This window comes from Ambystoma mexicanum, chromosome 8 (assembly GCF_040938575.1).
Source record: "Ambystoma mexicanum isolate Mex_15411 chromosome 8, UKY_AmexF1_1, whole genome shotgun sequence".
Classification (NCBI taxonomy): domain Eukaryota; kingdom Metazoa; phylum Chordata; class Amphibia; order Caudata; family Ambystomatidae; genus Ambystoma; species Ambystoma mexicanum.
The window spans coordinates 27,677,033-27,694,684 of NC_090929.1; the positions used below are offsets into that span (position 1 = coordinate 27,677,033).

At 48.3% G+C, this 17,652-nt stretch overlaps 1 protein-coding gene across 2 annotated transcripts in view; it reads left to right on the top strand.

The window, feature by feature from the left end:
* Positions 1–17,652, top strand: part of TBC1D13 (TBC1 domain family member 13) — a 391,422-nt gene that overhangs the window by 72,032 nt on the left and 301,738 nt on the right. For both annotated transcript variants that reach the window (XM_069609188.1, XM_069609189.1), the window contains exon 2: positions 14,737–14,810. In XM_069609188.1, coding sequence (XP_069465289.1) covers positions 14,737–14,810 — 74 coding nt within the window. The remainder of the gene's footprint in view (positions 1–14,736; positions 14,811–17,652) is intronic.

Sequence of the window (17,652 nt, forward strand, 5' to 3'; positions counted from 1 at the left end):
TATTGAAGATCCAGGTGAGGACGAGTTTCGGGAGGTATCCCCAGAGCTTGACACCAATCAACATCCAACACCACCACCACAGGGGGAAGGCCAGACAAAAAACTTTTTCTGAGGAGTAATCTCAGTGTTGTTGGCCCGACCTGTAGAAGATGTTTTTGCTGCAGTGCTTGACAGGCAAGTTCATCAGTTCAGTGGTGCTTTGTCTGCATTTGTCCATCACTTTACTGCTGGAAGGTGACATTTCACTCTTATTTTCTGTGGATAGACGAACACAGTATTCAATTTTAAAGGGGAGAGGACAATGATAATGAGGATGTGTTTAAAGAACACTGCTGGTATGGTAGGTTATTTTATGCTCTGTGAATTGGTATTTTCATTCTACTCATTTACCCCCAAAAAGCCAGTGAGACGCTGTCGAAAAAGCAGTGAGTGGCGAGCTGCCGCCCCAACTTGGTGTGGGCATGCTAGAACATATTTCAGCCTTGGCACTTATTGTATTACAAATGAAGCACTGTTTGTAGTGCTCCCTAGGGGGTAGCGCCATGATTCGGTATGAAAGAACTAGTGAGAATAACGAGGCAAAGGTACTGAAAAAGCAGAATGACCCAAATAAAGCAGCAGCAACTAAAAAGTGCAGAAAAAAGTGAGGAAACAAAAGAGTGGTGGGGAAAAGAGGAGGCAGTGAGTTGCAAAAAGGCCTCCAAACACTGGAAACGGAGTAAGTAGGCGAGTGCCCGAGACAGAGGACACAACATATAGCTTTATGAAAAATTTAATTGGTTACATGTAACACTAATTAGCCAGCAATGTAATCCTGGTCAGTAACCTGTAATTACATGCATTGCACTCACTGGTCTTAGTGAAATCTGTGAGCGCTAAACACTTATCACAGAGGCAATGTCAACTGTTCAGGCAGGATTGACCCCGTCAGGGGAGAAAAAGTTCATAGTCGCCAATCAGTCAATCGTGTATGTCTATATTTGCCTAGGTCACGTGGAGAACTATGCCTCAGAGATAACAGTGTGAGTCATGTAGCTAGCAGAAAGACAATGTTAGACTAATGTTCAAGGTCAGGCCACCACCTTAAAAACATGTGTTTCACAGTCTGTATTTAGACCGTCCTCTGCTGCAGGCAGTCACGATTCATCTAACCTCACTGCTATGGGCGAAGCGCTCCCTCGGTTGGAGAGGCGATTGTCAGGAGTGTCGGCATAGTTCGCTACCAAAGGTTATTTCGTATCTTCTTGTACGATTTCGCTGATATCTTGTAAGACTATAGGTTTTGGATGTTTTTTAGTGCTGCCCACTTAAATTTGCGAGACATGGCAAACTTATATATTAATAACAAAACATGGAACAATTAATAAATGATTCGCTGACAAACTTTCTCATCATACTAGAACAAAAACTGATTACGGTTGGAGGCAAACTAGCAGATGCAGCACTTGCCTTACTTGAAAAATCCAGTGTTGCAAATCACTGGTTAATAAATATGAGGGAATTGTAAAGTAACTTGCGTGTAACTTGGCAAGTAGAGCAATCCACACCACTGACTCAGTTGTTGCATTGGGCAAAAAGTGCAGGTCACAACCTCTTGCAAGAAATTAGACTATTTCTGCTCTGCATTTCCAAATGTAGGTATCCATTTTGGTGCAATGACATTTGATACAAAACAATTGACCATATTGATGCTGTCCGTCTCTATATCTCTTTTCTGCTTGGTAAACGCTTGCTTCATTAATTTGAGGCTGGTGGTAAAAAACATTTCAGCAGGATCTGTCAAGGCGTTCTTGATAATGACTCTCATATTGTCGCTTCAGCAGAAACTTGGTTCAAAGACTGGTGACTGCCCTCCTCTGACCAGGCTATTCAATTTTAGCACTATAGTGGAGGGTGGGAGGCTAATCCCTAGCACAGTCGGCATCCCCTAAACATTTTAAACTCTGGACCTGCATGGGATAGTAACCTTTTCCATGTGCACTGGTAATTTTCAGCCCGAAGCACATGCTGATGTGTCTTGATTTACAGATACTGTGACCTCTGTTATCTTCAAACAGAGAAGAGAGACTGGGAACAACCTAAAGGCTAACAAGGTTTATTAAAAGTATGTTTTCTAGTTCTGCTTATTTCCACAGTATGTTTTCTTGCTGAATTGAATAGGTCAGCTTTCCTCCCTGGTCCCCCAGTTTATTAAAATGCACCTTCGAGTGCCTTATTTAGGTTTCCTTGATTTTCTCTGTTATAAACTAGTTTATCACAGCTTTGAGTCATTTATTCTGGATCCTTTGTCTCTTGAGCCTTGTTACATCTCTTACCAGCATTGGGATATACACAGGACTTTGTTGTACATCTTAAATGTAGGATGGCACTCCCTAAACTACATGCTGAAGAGCTTCAATGACTCTCAGACTTAGACAAGATGGATTTCCAAAATGAGCGGCAAGGCTTAGTGTCAGGAGGGGTGCAAGAGTGGTCTAGGGCTATAATGAGTGCACAGAGAGCAACACCAATAATCCAAGTTAGATAGGTAAGTTTATGAAAATACAATGATAGATTAGGCTTTTTGTTTGCACACTAAGCAGATAAATATCATGGCTAAATATTGTCACGCAAAACTTTATAAAACATATATGCATTCATCCAACCGTACGAGAAATAAAATAACATACAAATCAGTTACCATTGCAACACAGTTGTCAGATGCATAGAAATAGACATAACTCTTTAGAATGAACAGAAAGCAGCTTCCCTCATTCTTATAATGTCCAACCCTAAAATGGTTTGGGGCCTTGTGCCCGAATTCACCAGTTCCAAAGAATATACTTCTTCTGGTAAGTTTATTTAGAGATATGCAATGCCAGTGGTTATGATTAATAAAGAGTTATCCAGCGTTGGATAACACAACATTAAAATTGGGTTTTTATATTGCGCTTCATGCCAGCCTCTAAGCGCGGGACTGGGCTACCCACCCCTCTCAGGTGTATGTAACGTTGTAATACTCCTGGGCTGTCTACCCCTCTCAGGTGTATGTAACGTTGTAATACTCCTGGGCTGCCCACCCCTCTCAGCTGTCTGTAAGGTTGTAATACTCCTGGACTGCCTACACCTGTCAGGAGTTTGTAAGGCTGTAATATTCATGGGCCGTCCACCCTTCTCAGGAGTCTGTAAGGTTGTAATACTCCTGGGCTGGCCAACCCTCTTAGGAGTCTGTAAGGTTGTAATACTCCTTGGCTGCCTACCCCGCTCAGGAGTCTCTAATGTTGTAAAACTCCCAGGCTCCCCACCCCTCTCAGGGGTCTGTAAGGTTGTAATACTCCTGGGCCTCCCACCCCTCTCAGGCGTCTGTAAGGTTGTAATACTCATGGGCTGCCCACCCCTCTCGGGAGTGTGTAAGGTTGTAATACTCCTCGGTTGCCTACCCCTCAGGAGTCTTTAAGGCTGTAATACTCCTGGGCTGCCCAACTCTCTCAGGAGTCTGTAAGGTTGTAGTACTTCTAGGCTGCCCACCCCTCTCAGGAGTCTTTAATGTTGTAATGCTAGTGGGCTGCCCACTCCTCTCGGGAGTCTGTAAGGTTGTAAAACTCCTGGGCTGCCTACCCCTCTCAGGAGTCAGTAAGGCTGTAATACTCCTGGGCTGCCCAACTCTCTCAGGAGTCTGTAAGGTTGTAGTACTTCTAGGCTGCCCACCCCTCTCAGGGGTCTATAAGGTTGTAATGCTAGTGGGCTGCCCACTCCTCTCGGGAGTCTGTAAGGTTGTAATACTCCTGGGCTGCCTACCCCTCTCAGGAGTCTGTAAGGCTGTAATACTCCTGGTCTGGCCACCCCTCTCTGGAGTCTGTAAGGCTGTAATACTCCTGGTCTGGCCACCCTTCTCTGGAGTCTGTAAGGTTGTAATACTCCTGGGCTGCCCACCTGCTCAGGTGTTTGTAAGGTTGTCCTTGTATGGCTAAAGCCACATTTAGACAGAACTGTGATTATCAGCTTGCGTCACATCTAGACAGGAGTGTAATTTATGCTGGCGTCGCTTCGAGACAGGTCTGCGAATATGGCCACCCTCACATTTAGATTGAATTTTGAATATTAGCAGGCGTCACTCCTAGGTTAAGATAGATCAAGATAAGATATAATACAACTGTGAATACCAGCCGGTGGCACATTGAGACAGAACTGTGAATCTTAGCTGATATAACCCACTAACCCAAAAGCTCACATTTCTGCATAATTAACTCACACAAAAATCCACACATCCACCTTCTCGCACATCAAACCGCACGCACTTCACCACACCACAACAACAAACAAACAACACATAAGCCGCACCAGCAGCACACGAGGACTCGCATCGATCCAATATTCACACCAAAGCTCAGAGCATGGTGAAAACTGAACTGAAGCTGCCAACAGGACACCACCATCTCACTTTCCTATTTCACCAACTTACCCCACCCACCTTCTTCTTTGCAGATCCGCCTGAGCACCTGGGGGAAAATTACGTTGGTGACAGTGCACGGTTCAAATACCTTTAACATTTAAACTCTTTCCAGTCTTTAGCCATTGCACTGTTTGACTTCTCTCCGTCAGGTGTGACCTTCCACAGGGCTCCCGCCCACTCACTGCTGCTATTGAATGTAGACATTCTTTTTGGACCTGAGGAAGAAAACTGGACTCTGAATTTCTGGCCCTTTGTACTTGGCCCTTTCCAGGAAGCAGTGTCTTAGGTGACGGATCTTGGCCTCCAACTAGACTCTGCAACCTCCAAACTGTGCTATAGCCTCCTCCGCTACTATGCAGTCCGGATTCCTGAAAAATCTTTCATTATTTATCTTTCTCTCGCAAGGGCAAGGTGATTAGCTCAGTAGCTCAGTATTTTTGGGTTTACATATGAAGTGTACAGGATGCAGACAGCCACAGAATGCGGCAGCACACGTCTTATTGCCCTTAAACCTGGAGGTGCAAATCTCCCCAGCTTTACCCTCGCTCTACTGACTTCCGGTGCAGCGGGCATTCAGAGCCACCTTGCATTGTGCACCTAGAAGACCATGGAGCCCATGAGACGGGCCCCAGCATTCTACACTGAATACCTTATTCTCCAATGTCTGCTCGCTCCACTCAACCCCACCCCACCCATTTCAGTGACCTCTGCTACCCCTGCACCCTCCTTGCTACCCCCTGGGTGTTGGCCCTGTTTACACCCCTCTGTTGATTCCCAGGGAGGCTTGCGCTTCACACCTCCCCCATACACATATGAAGCAACAGTTTCCATCTTGATGGCCCATTTCATTTCTTACCATCCTGCCCATAGTGTGCGTTTGCAGCATGTCCGGCCTCTGGTGGTGCACAGGGAGTGAAATAAAGAATTGAAGAGCAGGAGCTTAAAGCAGCTCCTGGCATCGGGCATCACCCAATAGGCACATGCTTTCTGTGGGCAATGAAATGGTAGTGCAAAGCGTGCTGCATCGCTGTATGCATGCCCCATTATGCCTTGTCTTGTCTTCCAGATGGGGATCCTGTTGAGTATACATGACCCATTATGCCTTGCCTGTCTTCCAGATGGGGATCCTGTTGAGTATACATGCCCCATTGTGCCTTGCCTGTCTTCCAGATGGGCATCCTGTTGTGTATACATGACCCATTATGCCTTGCCTGTCTTCCAGATGGGCATCCTGTTGAGTATTCATGACCCATTATGCCTTGCCTGTCTTCCAAATGGGGATCCTGTTGAGTATACATGCCCCATTATGCCTTGCCTGTCTTCCAGGTGGGCATCCTGTTGAGTATACATGCCCCATTATGCCTTGCCTGTCTTCCAGATGGGGATCCTGTTGAGTATAAATGGCCCATTAGGCCTTGCCTGTCTTCCAGATGGGGATCCTGTTGAGTATACATGCCCCATTATGCCTTGCCTGTCTTCCAGATGGGGATCCTGTTGAGTATACATGCCCCATTATGCCTTGCCTGTCTTCCAGATGGGGATCCTGTTGAGTATACATGCCCCATTATGCCTTGCCTGTCTTCCAGATGGGGATACTGTTGAGTATACATGCCCCATTATGCCTTGCCTGTCTTCCAGATGGGGGTCCTGTTGAGTATAAATGGCCCATTAGGCCTTGCCTGTCTTCCAGGTGGGGATCCTGTTGAGTATAAGAAGCCCCATTATGCCTCGATTGTCTTCCAGATGGGGATCCTGTTAAGTATACATGCTCCATTATGCCTTGCCTGTCTTCCAGATGGGGATCCTGTTGAGTATAAATGGCCCATTAGGCCTTGCCTGTCTTCCAGATGGGGATCCTGTTGAGTATACATGCCCCATTATGCCTTGCCTGTCTTCCAGATGGGGATCCTGTTGAGTATACATGCCCCATTATGCCTTGCCTGTCTTCCAGATTGGGATCCTGTTGAGTATACATGCCCCATTATACCTTGCCTGTCTTCCAGATGGGCATCCTGTTGAGTATACATGACTCATTAGGCCTTGCCTGTCTTCCAGATGTGGATCCTTTTGAGTATACAGAGACCCATTATGCCTTGCCTGTCTTCCAGATGAGGATCCTGTTGAGTATACAGAGCCCCATTATGCCTTGCCTGTCTTCCAGATGGGGATCCTGTTGAGTATACATGCCCCATTATGCCTTGCCTGTCTTCCATATGGGGATCCTGTTGCGTATACGTGCTCCATTATGCCTTGCCTGTCTTCCAGAGGGCCATCCTGTTGAGTATATGTGACCCATTATGCCCTGCCTGTCTTCCAGATGGGGATCCTGTTGAGTATAGGTGACCCATAAGGCCTTGCCTGTCTTCCAGATGGGGATCCTGTTGAGTATAAATGGCCCATTAGGCCTTGCCTGTCTTCCAGATGGGGATCCTGCTGAGTATACATGCCCCATTATGCCTTGCCTGTCTTCCAGATGGGGATCCTGTTGAGTATAAGAAGCCCCATTATGCCTTGCTTGTCTTCCAGATGGGGATCCTGTTAAGTATACATGCTCCATTATGCCTTGCCTGTCTTCCAGATGGGGATCCTGTTGAGTATAAATGGCCCATTAGGCCTTGCCTGTCTTCCAGATGGGGATCCTGTTGAGTATACATGCCCCATTATGCCTTGCCTGTCTTCCAGATGGGGATCCTGTTGAGTATACATGCCCCATTATGCCTTGCCTGTCTTCCAGATGGGGATCCTGTTGAGTATACATGCCCCATTATGCCTTGCCTGTCTTCCAGATGGGCATCCTGTTGAGTATACATGGCCCATTATGCCTTGCCTGTCTTCCAGGTGGGGATCCTGTTGAGTATAAATGGCCCATTAGGCTTTGCCTGTCTTCCAGATGTGGATCCTTTTGAGTATACAGAGACCCATTATGCCTTGCCTGTCTTCCAGATGGGGATCCTGTTGAGTATACAGAGCCCCATTATGCCTTGCCTGTCTTCCAGATGGGGATCCTGTTGAGTATACATGCCCCATTATGCCTTGCCTGTCTTCCATATGGGGATCCTGTTGCGTATACGTGCTCCATTATGCCTTGCCTGTCTTCCAGAGGGCCATCCTGTTGAGTATACGTGACCCATTATGCCCTGCCTGTCTTCCAGTTGGGGATCCTGTTGAGTATAGGTGACCCATAAGGCCTTGCCTGTCTTCCAGATGGGGATACTGTTGAGTATACATGCCCCATTATGCCTTGCCTGTCTTCCAGATGGGGGTCCTGTTGAGTATAAATGGCCCCTTAGGCCTTGCCTGTCTTCCAGGTGGGGATCCTGTTGAGTATAAATGGCCCATTAGGCCTTGCCTGTCTTCTAGATGGGGATCCTGTTGAGTATACAGAGACCCATTATGCCTTGCCTGTCTTCCAGATGAGGATCCTGTTGAGTATACAGAGCCCCATTATGCCTTGCCTGTCTTCCAGATGGGGATCCTGTTGAGTATACATGCCCCATTATGCCTTGCCTGTCTTCCATATGGGGATCCTGTTGCGTATACGTGCTCCATTATGCCTTGCCTGTCTTCCAGAGGGCCATCCTGTTGAGTATACATGCTCCATTATGCCTTGCCTGTCTTCCAGATGGGGATCCTGGTGAGTATAAATGGCCCATTAGGCCTTGCCTGTCTTCCAGATGGGGATCCTGTTGAGTATACATGCCCCATTATGCCTTGCCTGTCTTCCAGATGGGGATCCTGTTGAGTATACATGCCCCATTATGCCTTGCCTGTCTTCCAGATGGGGATCATGTTGAGTATACATGCCCCATTATGCCTTGCCTGTCTTCCAGGTGGGGATCCTGTTGAGTATAAAGGGCCCATTAGGCCTTGCCTGTCTTCCAGATGGGCATCCTGTTGAGTATACATGTCCCATTATGCCTTGCCTGTCTTCGAGATGTGGATCCTTTTGAGTATACAGAGACCCATTATGCCTTGCCTGTCTTCCAGATGGGGATCCTGTTGAGTATACAGAGCCCCATTATGCCTTGCCTGTCTTCCATATGGGGATCCTGTTGCATATACGTGCTCCATTAGGCCTTGCCTGTCTTCCAGATGGGGATCCTGTTGAGTATACATGCCCCATTATGCCTTGCCTGTCTTCCAGATGGGGATCCTGTTGAGTACACAGAGCCCCGATATGCCTTGCCTGTCTGCCAGATGGGCATCCTGTTGAGTATACATGTCCCATTATGCCTTGCCTGTCTTCGAGATGGGGATCCTGTTGAGTATACATGACCCATTATGCCTTGCCTGTCTTCCAGATGGGCATCCTGTTGAGTATACATGTCCCATTATGCCTTGCCTGTCTTCCAGATGGGCACCCTGTTGAGTATACATGCCCCATTATGCCTTGCCTGTCGTCCAGATGGGGATCCTATTGAGTATACATGCCCCATTATGCCTTGCCTGTCTTCCAGATGGGCATCCTGTTGAGTATACATGTCCCATTATGCCTTGCCTGTCTTCGAGATGGGGATCCTGTTAAGTATACATGCCCCATTATGCATTGCTTGTCTTCCAGATGGGGATCCTGTTGAGTACACATGACCCATTATGCCTTGCTTGTCTTCCAGATGGGGATCCTGTTGAGTATACATGCCCCATTAGGCCTTGCCTGTCTTCCAGATGGGGATCCTGTTGAGTATACATGACCCATTATGCCTTGCCTGTCTTCCAGATGGGGATCCTGTTGAGTATAAATGCCCCATTAGGCCTTGCCTGTCTTCCAGATGGGGATCCTGTTGATTATACATGCCCCATTATGCCTTGCCTGGGGATCCTGTTGAGTATACATGCCCCATTATGCCTAGCCTGTCTTCCTGTTGGGGATCCTGTTGAGTATACATGCCCCATTATGCCTTGCCTGTCTTCCAGATGGGGATACTGTTGCGTATACATGCCCCATTATGCCTTGCCTGTCTTCCAGATGGGGATCCTGTTGCATATATGTGCTCCATTAGGCCTTGCCTGTCTTCCAGATGGGGATCCTGTTGAGTATACATGCCCCATTATGCCTTGCCTGTCTTCCAGATGGGGATCCTGTTGAGTACACAGAGCCCCGTTATGCCTTGCCTGTCTGCCAGATGGGCATCCTGTTGAGTATACATGTCCCATTATGCCTTGCCTGTCTTCGAGATGGGGATCCTGTTGAGTATACATGACCCATTATGCCTTGCCTGTCTTCCAGATGGGCATCCTGTTGAGTATACATGTCCCATTATGCCTTGCCTGTCTTCCAGATGGGCACCCTGTTGAGTATACATGCCCCATTATGCCTTGCCTGTCGTCCAGATGGGGATCCTATTGAGTATACATGCCCCATTATGCCTTGCCTGTCTTCCAGATGGGCATCCTGTTGAGTATACATGTCCCAGTATGCCTTGCCTGTCTTCGAGATGGGGATCCTGTTAAGTATACATGCCCCATTATGCATTGCTTGTCTTCCAGATGGGGATCCTGTTGAGTACACATGACCCATTATGCCTTGCTTGTCTTCCAGATGGGGATCCCGTTGAGTATACATGCCCCATTAGGCCTTGCCTGTCTTCCAGATGGGGATCCTGTTGAGTATAAATGCCCCATTAGGCCTTGCCTGTCTTCCAGATGGGGATCCTGTTGATTGTTACATGCCCCATTATGCCCTGCCTGGGGATCCTGTTGAGTATACATGCCCCATTATGCCTAGCCTGTCTTCCTGTTGGGGATCCTGTTGAGTATACATGCCCCATTATGCCTTGCCTGTCTTCCAGATGGGGATACTGTTGTGTATACATGCCCCATTATGCCTTGCCTGTCTTCCAGATGGGGGTCCTGTTGAGTATACATGACCCATTATGCCTTGCCTGTCTTCCAGATGGGGATCCTGTTGAGTATAAATGCCCCATTAGGCCTTGCCTGTCTTCCAGATGGGGATCCTGTTGATTATACATGCCCCATTATGCCTTGCCTGGGGATCCTGTTGAGTATACATGCCCCATTATGCCTAGCCTGTCTTCCTGTTGGGGATCCTGTTGAGTATACATGCCCCATTATGCCTTGCCTGTCTTCCAGATGGGGATCCTGTTGAGTATACATGTCCCATTATGCCTTGCCTGTCTTCCAGATGGGGATCCTGTTGAGTACACATGCCCCATTATGCCTTGCCCGTCTTCCAGATGGGGATCCTGTTGAGTACACATGACCCATTATGCCTTGCCCGTCTTCCAGATGGGGATCCTGTTGAGTACACATGCCCCATTATGCCTTGCCCGTCTTCCAGATGGGCATCCTGTTGAGTATACATGCCCCATTATGCCTTGCCTGTCTTCCAGATGGGGATCCTGTTGAGTACACATGACCTATTATGCCTTGCCTGTCTTCCAGATGGGGATCCTGTTGTGTATACATGCCCCATTATGCCTTGCCCGTCTTCCAGATGGGCATCCTGTTGAGTATACATGCCCCATTATGCCTTGCCTGGGGATCCTGTTGTTACATAGACTTGCATTTGAAAATCTGCAGTTTGGTCGACCACTTTTGCTCGATTCGACCACATACAGACACATGTATGTGTGTATGTGCGGGTAGCAGAGTAGAGAGGTGGGCAGTGGGGGCATGGGAGGAACCCCCAGCACAAAAACAAACGTTGAATTCAGCTTGAGAAAAACTGAATGGCCAAGCATCAGACTTTGAAAAGAAAGTCCTTGTAACAACGTCAAACTATTGGGATGTGTCCAGCCAATACATGAAGTAGAGGAAAAGAGGGCTGAGGCAAGCACAGGAGGGGCTTGTAACCCATTACTCAAAATAGAGGACAGAAGTGTGGAAGGAAAACCAGAGTGGATTCTAAGTTAATATTGGTAATAGAAGAAAACAGGGAAGAAGTAAACCCAGGAGAGGGTAGGAATAGAGGACAGAAAGGGGGAAGAAAACACAGAGTGGAGTTAGAGAGGGAGGTAGGAGTAACACAGAAGGGGAAAGGAAAACCCAGAGTTGAGTTAAAGAGGGAAATAGGAACAATGCAAAAGGAGGAAATAAAACTTGAAGTGGATTTAAAGGATGGAATAATGTCAGAAGTTTGACGGGATGAAGTAATACCCGAAGTGGAGTGGGAGCCACTGGCAAAAGGCAAGAGTAGTAATAAGCAGACAGTGAGAAATCAGCGGGGGAGGGTGTAGGCAAAAGTGAGGAAATGGAGTGATACAACTTCCAGTGACCCAAGTGAAGATGATTTTTGGGTTGATGAGCTTTGGAAGAGAGAGTTTAGCAAAATACTGAAAGGAGAGACAAGGATCCAGAGACCGACTAGTCATTTAGAAAGAAGTAGGAGGTTCGAGAAGGTCAGTTCAGGCACTAGGTAGGTTTAATAAGTGGCAGCAGGCTCCAGCGGGAGTCAGGGAGCATATTTACAGCTAAGAGAAGCGGTGGAAAGAACCAATTCAAGAACGAAGGTTGGTACAGAGTAGCCGTTTTGCCTCTCCCCTTGCTGACCCCAACCAGATCCCTAAACCACCCCCGAAGATCGGACAGAACATTAAGGAATGATTAAGGAATGATTAAGTCTTGTGGACGGGACCCCGGAAAGCCCGCAACTAGGCTCAGAGGAGCAGAAGAAAGGTTAGCAACATATTGGACTAGGGAGTGAGGCAACTTCCCGAGACATTGGGAAACAAATCCTGACACTAAGAAAGAAAAAAAAAGAAAGCCACTGCAAGAGACACTGAAGGAAGAAGAGACTGTTATTATGTTATTTTCACTGGCAAAGTTCCTGTTTACATTTCAGCTGGCGTTCCCCTGTACACAATCACTAATAAAATTGGTTAACTTCGAGTACTTGGACCTGGCGCCAAATGTCCAGTTCGTGACAGCGTGACAGTCTCCGGTGAGATCTGGGTGGAACTCACAGGGAATAAATAGTGAAGGCACCATTAACACACACACGCTCACTTTCTCCCTGTCTCCCCTCCCTCCCTCTTTCTCTCTGTCTCTCCCTCTGCTTCCAGTAAAGGCCATTTAACTAGTATTTCTCTCTCTCGCCCCCCCCTCTCTCTCTCTCTCTCTCTCTCTCTCTCTCCTTCCCGTAAAGGCCATTTAACTAGTATTTCTCTCTCTCTCTCTCTCTCTCTCTCTCTCTCTCTCTCTCTCTCTCTCTCTCCCCCCCCCCTCTCTTCCTCTGCTTCCCGTAAAGGCCATTTAACTAGTATCTCTCTCTCTCTCTCCCCCTCTCTCTCTCTGTCTCTCCCTCTGCTTCCTGTAAAGGCCATTTAACTAGTATTTCTCTCTCTCTCTCTCTCTCTCTCTCTCTCTCTCTCAATCTCCCCCTCTGCTTCCCGTAAAGGCCATTTAACTAGTATTTCTCTCCCCCTCTCTCTCTCTCTCTCTCTCTCTCTCTCTCCCTCTGCTTCCTGTAAAGGCCATTGAACTAGTATTTCTCTCTCTCTCTCTCTCTCTCTCTCTCTGTCTCCCTCTCTCTCTCCCTCTGCTTCCAGTAAAGGCCATTTAACTAGTATTTCTCTCTCTCTCTCTCTCTCTCTCTCTCTCTCTCTCTCTCTCTCTCCCTCCCCCTCTCTCTCTCTGTCTCTCCCTCTGCTTCCCGTAAAGGCCATTTAACTAGTATTTCTCTCTCTCTCTCTCTCTCTCTCTCTCCCTCTGCTTCCTGTAAAGGCCATTTAACTAGTATTTCTCTCTCTCTCTCTCTCCCTCTGTTTCCTGTAAAGGCCATTTAACTAGTATTTCTCTCCCCCTCCCTCTCTCTCTCTCTCTCTCTCTCCCTCTGCTTCCTGTAAAGGCCATTGAACTAGTATTTCTCTCTCTCTCTCTCTCTCTCTCTCTCTCTCTCTGTCTCCCTCTCTCTCTCCCTCTGCTTCCAGTAAAGGCCATTTAACTAGTATTTCTCTCTCTCTCTCTCTCTCTCTCTCTCTCTCTCTCTCTCTCCCTCCCCCTCTCTCTCTCTGTCTCTCCCTCTGCTTCCCGTAAAGGCCATTTAACTAGTATTTCTCTCTCTCTCTCTCTCTCTCTCTCTCTCTCTCTCTCTCCCTCTGCTTCCTGTAAAGGCCATTTAACTAGTATTTCTCTCTCTCTCTCTCTCCCTCTGTTTCCTGTAAAGGCCATTTAACTAGTATTTCTCTCTCTCTCTCTCTCTCTCTCTCTCTCTCTCTCTCTCTCTCTCTCTCCCTCTCCCTCTCCCCCCCTCTCTCTCTGTCTCTCCCTCTGCTTCCCGTAAAGGCCATTTCACTAGCATTTCTCTCTCTCTCTCTCTCTCTCTCTCTCCCTCTCCCCCCCTCTCTCTCTGTCTCTCCCTCTGCTTCCCGTAAAGGCCATTTCACTAGCATCTCTCTCTCTCTCTCTCTCTCTCTCTCTCTCTCTCCCTCTCCCCCCCTCTCTCTCTGTCTCTCCCTCTGCTTCCCGTAAAGGCCATTTAACTAGCATTTCTGTCCCAATACTTTCCTAGCTTGTTCCACTGAGGTTTAAAATGGAATCACTGGAGGTGCCTCAGGTCTTGTGACAGTTCAGAGGGTGACAGCCCTCCCCTTGAGTACTGTGCAGAAACCCTTGTAGTGCATTGCCCAGAGAAACCGTGGTTAGATAAGGTACCATGTAACTGCAGACTCCCTTGTTTACTCGGTGTGATTGCTGCATTTCTTATCCCGCTTCCCTACTCGCCAGAGCCTGTTTTGGACCGCAGCCTCTGATATTGCATACAAAGATAGTTACTCGTTACTTTGGTGTATTTTGCTGCTAATCATTACTGGCAGTGACTTGGCAGAAGTTCTGCAGCTCAGAGGGACCCGTGTGTCCTCCATGTCAATGTTCTCTGTTGCAATGGATGCTGGTGTGGGCTTGGCACAGGGTCTCACTGGGCCTCCCTGTCGTAGTCCTTGTCTCTGTGTACAATGAGTGCTGTCAGTGGCTTGGCCGGGGATCTATGGCTCAGTAGAGCTATGTCTGCTGGTTACGGTTGAGCTGGACCTCACTTTCCAGCCCTGCCATCGTCCTTGATCTCTCTGGTAAGTGGGTGTGGGTAGTCGCATTTGTAGACTATCTATGGCTCAACTGGGCCTTCTCCTTTTGTGGTTGCTGGTGATGACCTTGCAGAGGATCTACTGCTTCATGGCCCTTATTGCTGGTTGTCCTTGTATTGGTTTGGGTGGTGAATTTGCAGAGGGTTTCTGGCTCTCATTGGTTTTCATTCTGTTGGGCTCTGTTGGCAGCAAAGCAGATCCTCTGACTCGTGATCTTTTTCTCCCTGGGTTCACTATATCATTTCTTTCTTTGTGTTTTCTCAGAATAGCGGAATTCAAGGATATCCTGAGTGAGCCCAAGATAAGCCTTCGGAAGCTGCGGGAGCTTTGCTTCAACGGTAAGATCCTGTAACCCTCCCGTCCCTGCGCACTTCCTCCCCTTATACTTTGCTGAAAACGAGTGCAGCAACAGTCTCCTTCTGTGAGAATCTGGACCTTCACCTCTAGCCATGCGACTTCAGTTCTGTTTTTTAGAATTCTATTAAATCGTTTACCTATTAATTCTAACGCGATGCATGAGAACACAGCAGCACTAGAAACAAACACACTCAACCTTGCACTGAGGCTTTAGGAAGCAAACGTTTAATAGAATTCTGGGGGTTTTAATGAAATATATTTGAAAAGGTCTTAAACTTCCCAGGGAATGCCTACACTGTGACTTAGACTCACTTATCCCCTGTGTGTCTCTGCTCTGTGTTAATGAGGCACTCTACCCCCCACACACCATGTATCCACTGTGAGGGAATGAGACCCTCCAGTCCCTCTGACGCCCTTTGTTCATCGTGCCTCTGCTGTGTGATTGTGGGGCCCTCTGGTCCCCCCATTTGTCTCTTCTCATGGAAAATAATACCCTCTAGTGACTTCTGTGTGTCTCTGCTCATGCAGAGTGATAGCCTCTGGTCCCCTCTGTGTGTTTCTGCACTTGCAGAGTTACAGCCTTGTGTCCCTCGTGTGTTTCTGCTTTTGCAGTGTGATAGCTGCTGTCCCTATGTGTGTTTCTGATTTTGCAGTGTGATAGCTGCTGGTCCCTCTGTGTGTTTCTGCTTTTGCAGTGTCAGACTCTAAGCTTCCAGGCGCAGGAGTGGTATGAACCAACCACCCCGACCGCGGTTTTGGCACCTGCAAGTCTAAGCTTACATAGGCCTCCGCAACCTCAGCGGGGAAAGAGGGTTAGGGAACGTTGATTGGATTGGTACGGGTGTTGAGGATAACCGCATAGAGGATTAGGGAAAGATTGGTGGATGGGTTAGGGTATTGTAGGAAAGAAAACAAGACATTACACATTCTGCACACCTACACCCATTCATGCATACATACAACATCTGCTTTTCTAAATAGGCATTAATCACTGGCTAAACCAGATGGGCACTTAGCTCTGTTGTGAGTGCTGGCCTCCTGGCTGTATACTCCAGGTCCGGTATCGGGAGCAGTTCAAATGCTGCAAAGAGAGCTTGAATTAGAGAATGCACTTGGTTGCGTGGTTCACATGTGCTCATGCAGGATTCACTGTCTAAAGAGCGTTCATGCAAACGTGGGATTGCCTAAGCCTTGTACATGCAGGCTACTGTAAACATAAAGAGTTTTACAGAGCGCCACACGTGGCTTCAACAGGCAGTGGGCCTCATTACACGTTAGGCAGTAAAAAATGCGATTTACCGGCATGGCGCTATTAGCGTGTCCGCCCTCGCAGGAGACCGCTAATAGCGTTCCATTACGAGTAAGCGGACACGCGCATAGGGCCATGCCGGTAAATGACCCTACCGCCATGGCGCAAAAGCACCTTTCCGGCTCCGACCAAAGTGCTGATAGCACCTCCGCCCTCATGCTGCATGCTATTAGCGGTCACCGCTATTAGCGGTCACTGCTATTAGCGGTCACCGTAAAACACCGGAACCGGAAATAGCGTCATCGCACAGGAACGGGAAAGAGCCCGGCGGCCATCTTTAAAAACACAATCCATTGCCAGCCCCTGCACTCAGGACCTGCAGCAACACCACAACTGGCAAAACCACTTCCCACAATAACAAACAATGCCCAAGGCCCTAAAGAAAGCTGATGCGCGCCAGCGCAAAGAACGCTTTTCAAACGAGGAATTGAAAATGCTGGCAGACACCCTGGCTGCAAATGCAGACGTAGTGTTTGCTAGCGACATGCGGCGCCCTGCACTCCTGAGAAAAAAGGAGATCTGGGCTGAGGTGGCGCAGAAAGTCAGTGCGGTGGGCTCCACCCCCGCACCGTAAAGGACGTGCGCAAGCGGTGGGATGATCTGCGCCTCCGTGTACGCAGCATATTATCGGCCAACAGGAATCTGGCCATGGGCACAGGAGGCGGAGGAGGATCCCTGATGAAGATGCAGGAGTGGGAGGAGACATGTGCCAGCACCATTGGCATTGAATCCATCGAGGGAGTGGGCCGAATGGAGTGCGGTGTGGCAACAACGTCAGACGGAGGTGAGTGTCCACGCAAAACACTGCAATGCAAAGCATGAGTTCCTCCCCCAAATGTGAAATGGGAATTAGCTAATGGATGGGGTCATCACACACACATGTACACAACCCTGCATATATGCCGTGCATATTCCCACACAACCACATGCATGCAGCACCACACACACGTGTCACCCTGACTCATGTCTGGATGACCCACCCATCTGGCCAACAACCTGCATGTCCAAACTAGATGTCCAAATCCAAAGAACTGCAGCAACAACAACATATGCATGATGCATGTTGACCCATCACTGATGCTATCCCTGTCTTGCTCCCCCACAGGCTCACATTCTGACAGTGAGGAGCTGGACTCTGCAACGCAGGCCCCACCACCCAAAAAGCAGGCCAAGGGAAAGGATGCAGGCACCAGGCCCAGTACATCGAGGGGCACTGGGAAATCTGGAGTAGCCCAGGGTTCACAAGCCATACACGCACCGACCACACCAAGGGTCGAAATGCCATCCGACACTGTGGTAGCACCCACACCACCCACCACCACCACTCAGGAGCCAGTGCCAGAAGGCACACCGTCCGCAGCCAATAGCTCCGTCGGGGAAGCAGCAGCCACGGCACCCATTAGTGATGTGGACGACCCATGTCTGACACCGGAAGGGCAGCGTACACCCAGCACCCAGCTGTCCCCACACCACAGCCCATGCAACACATCCAATGGCAGCATCCATGAGGTGCA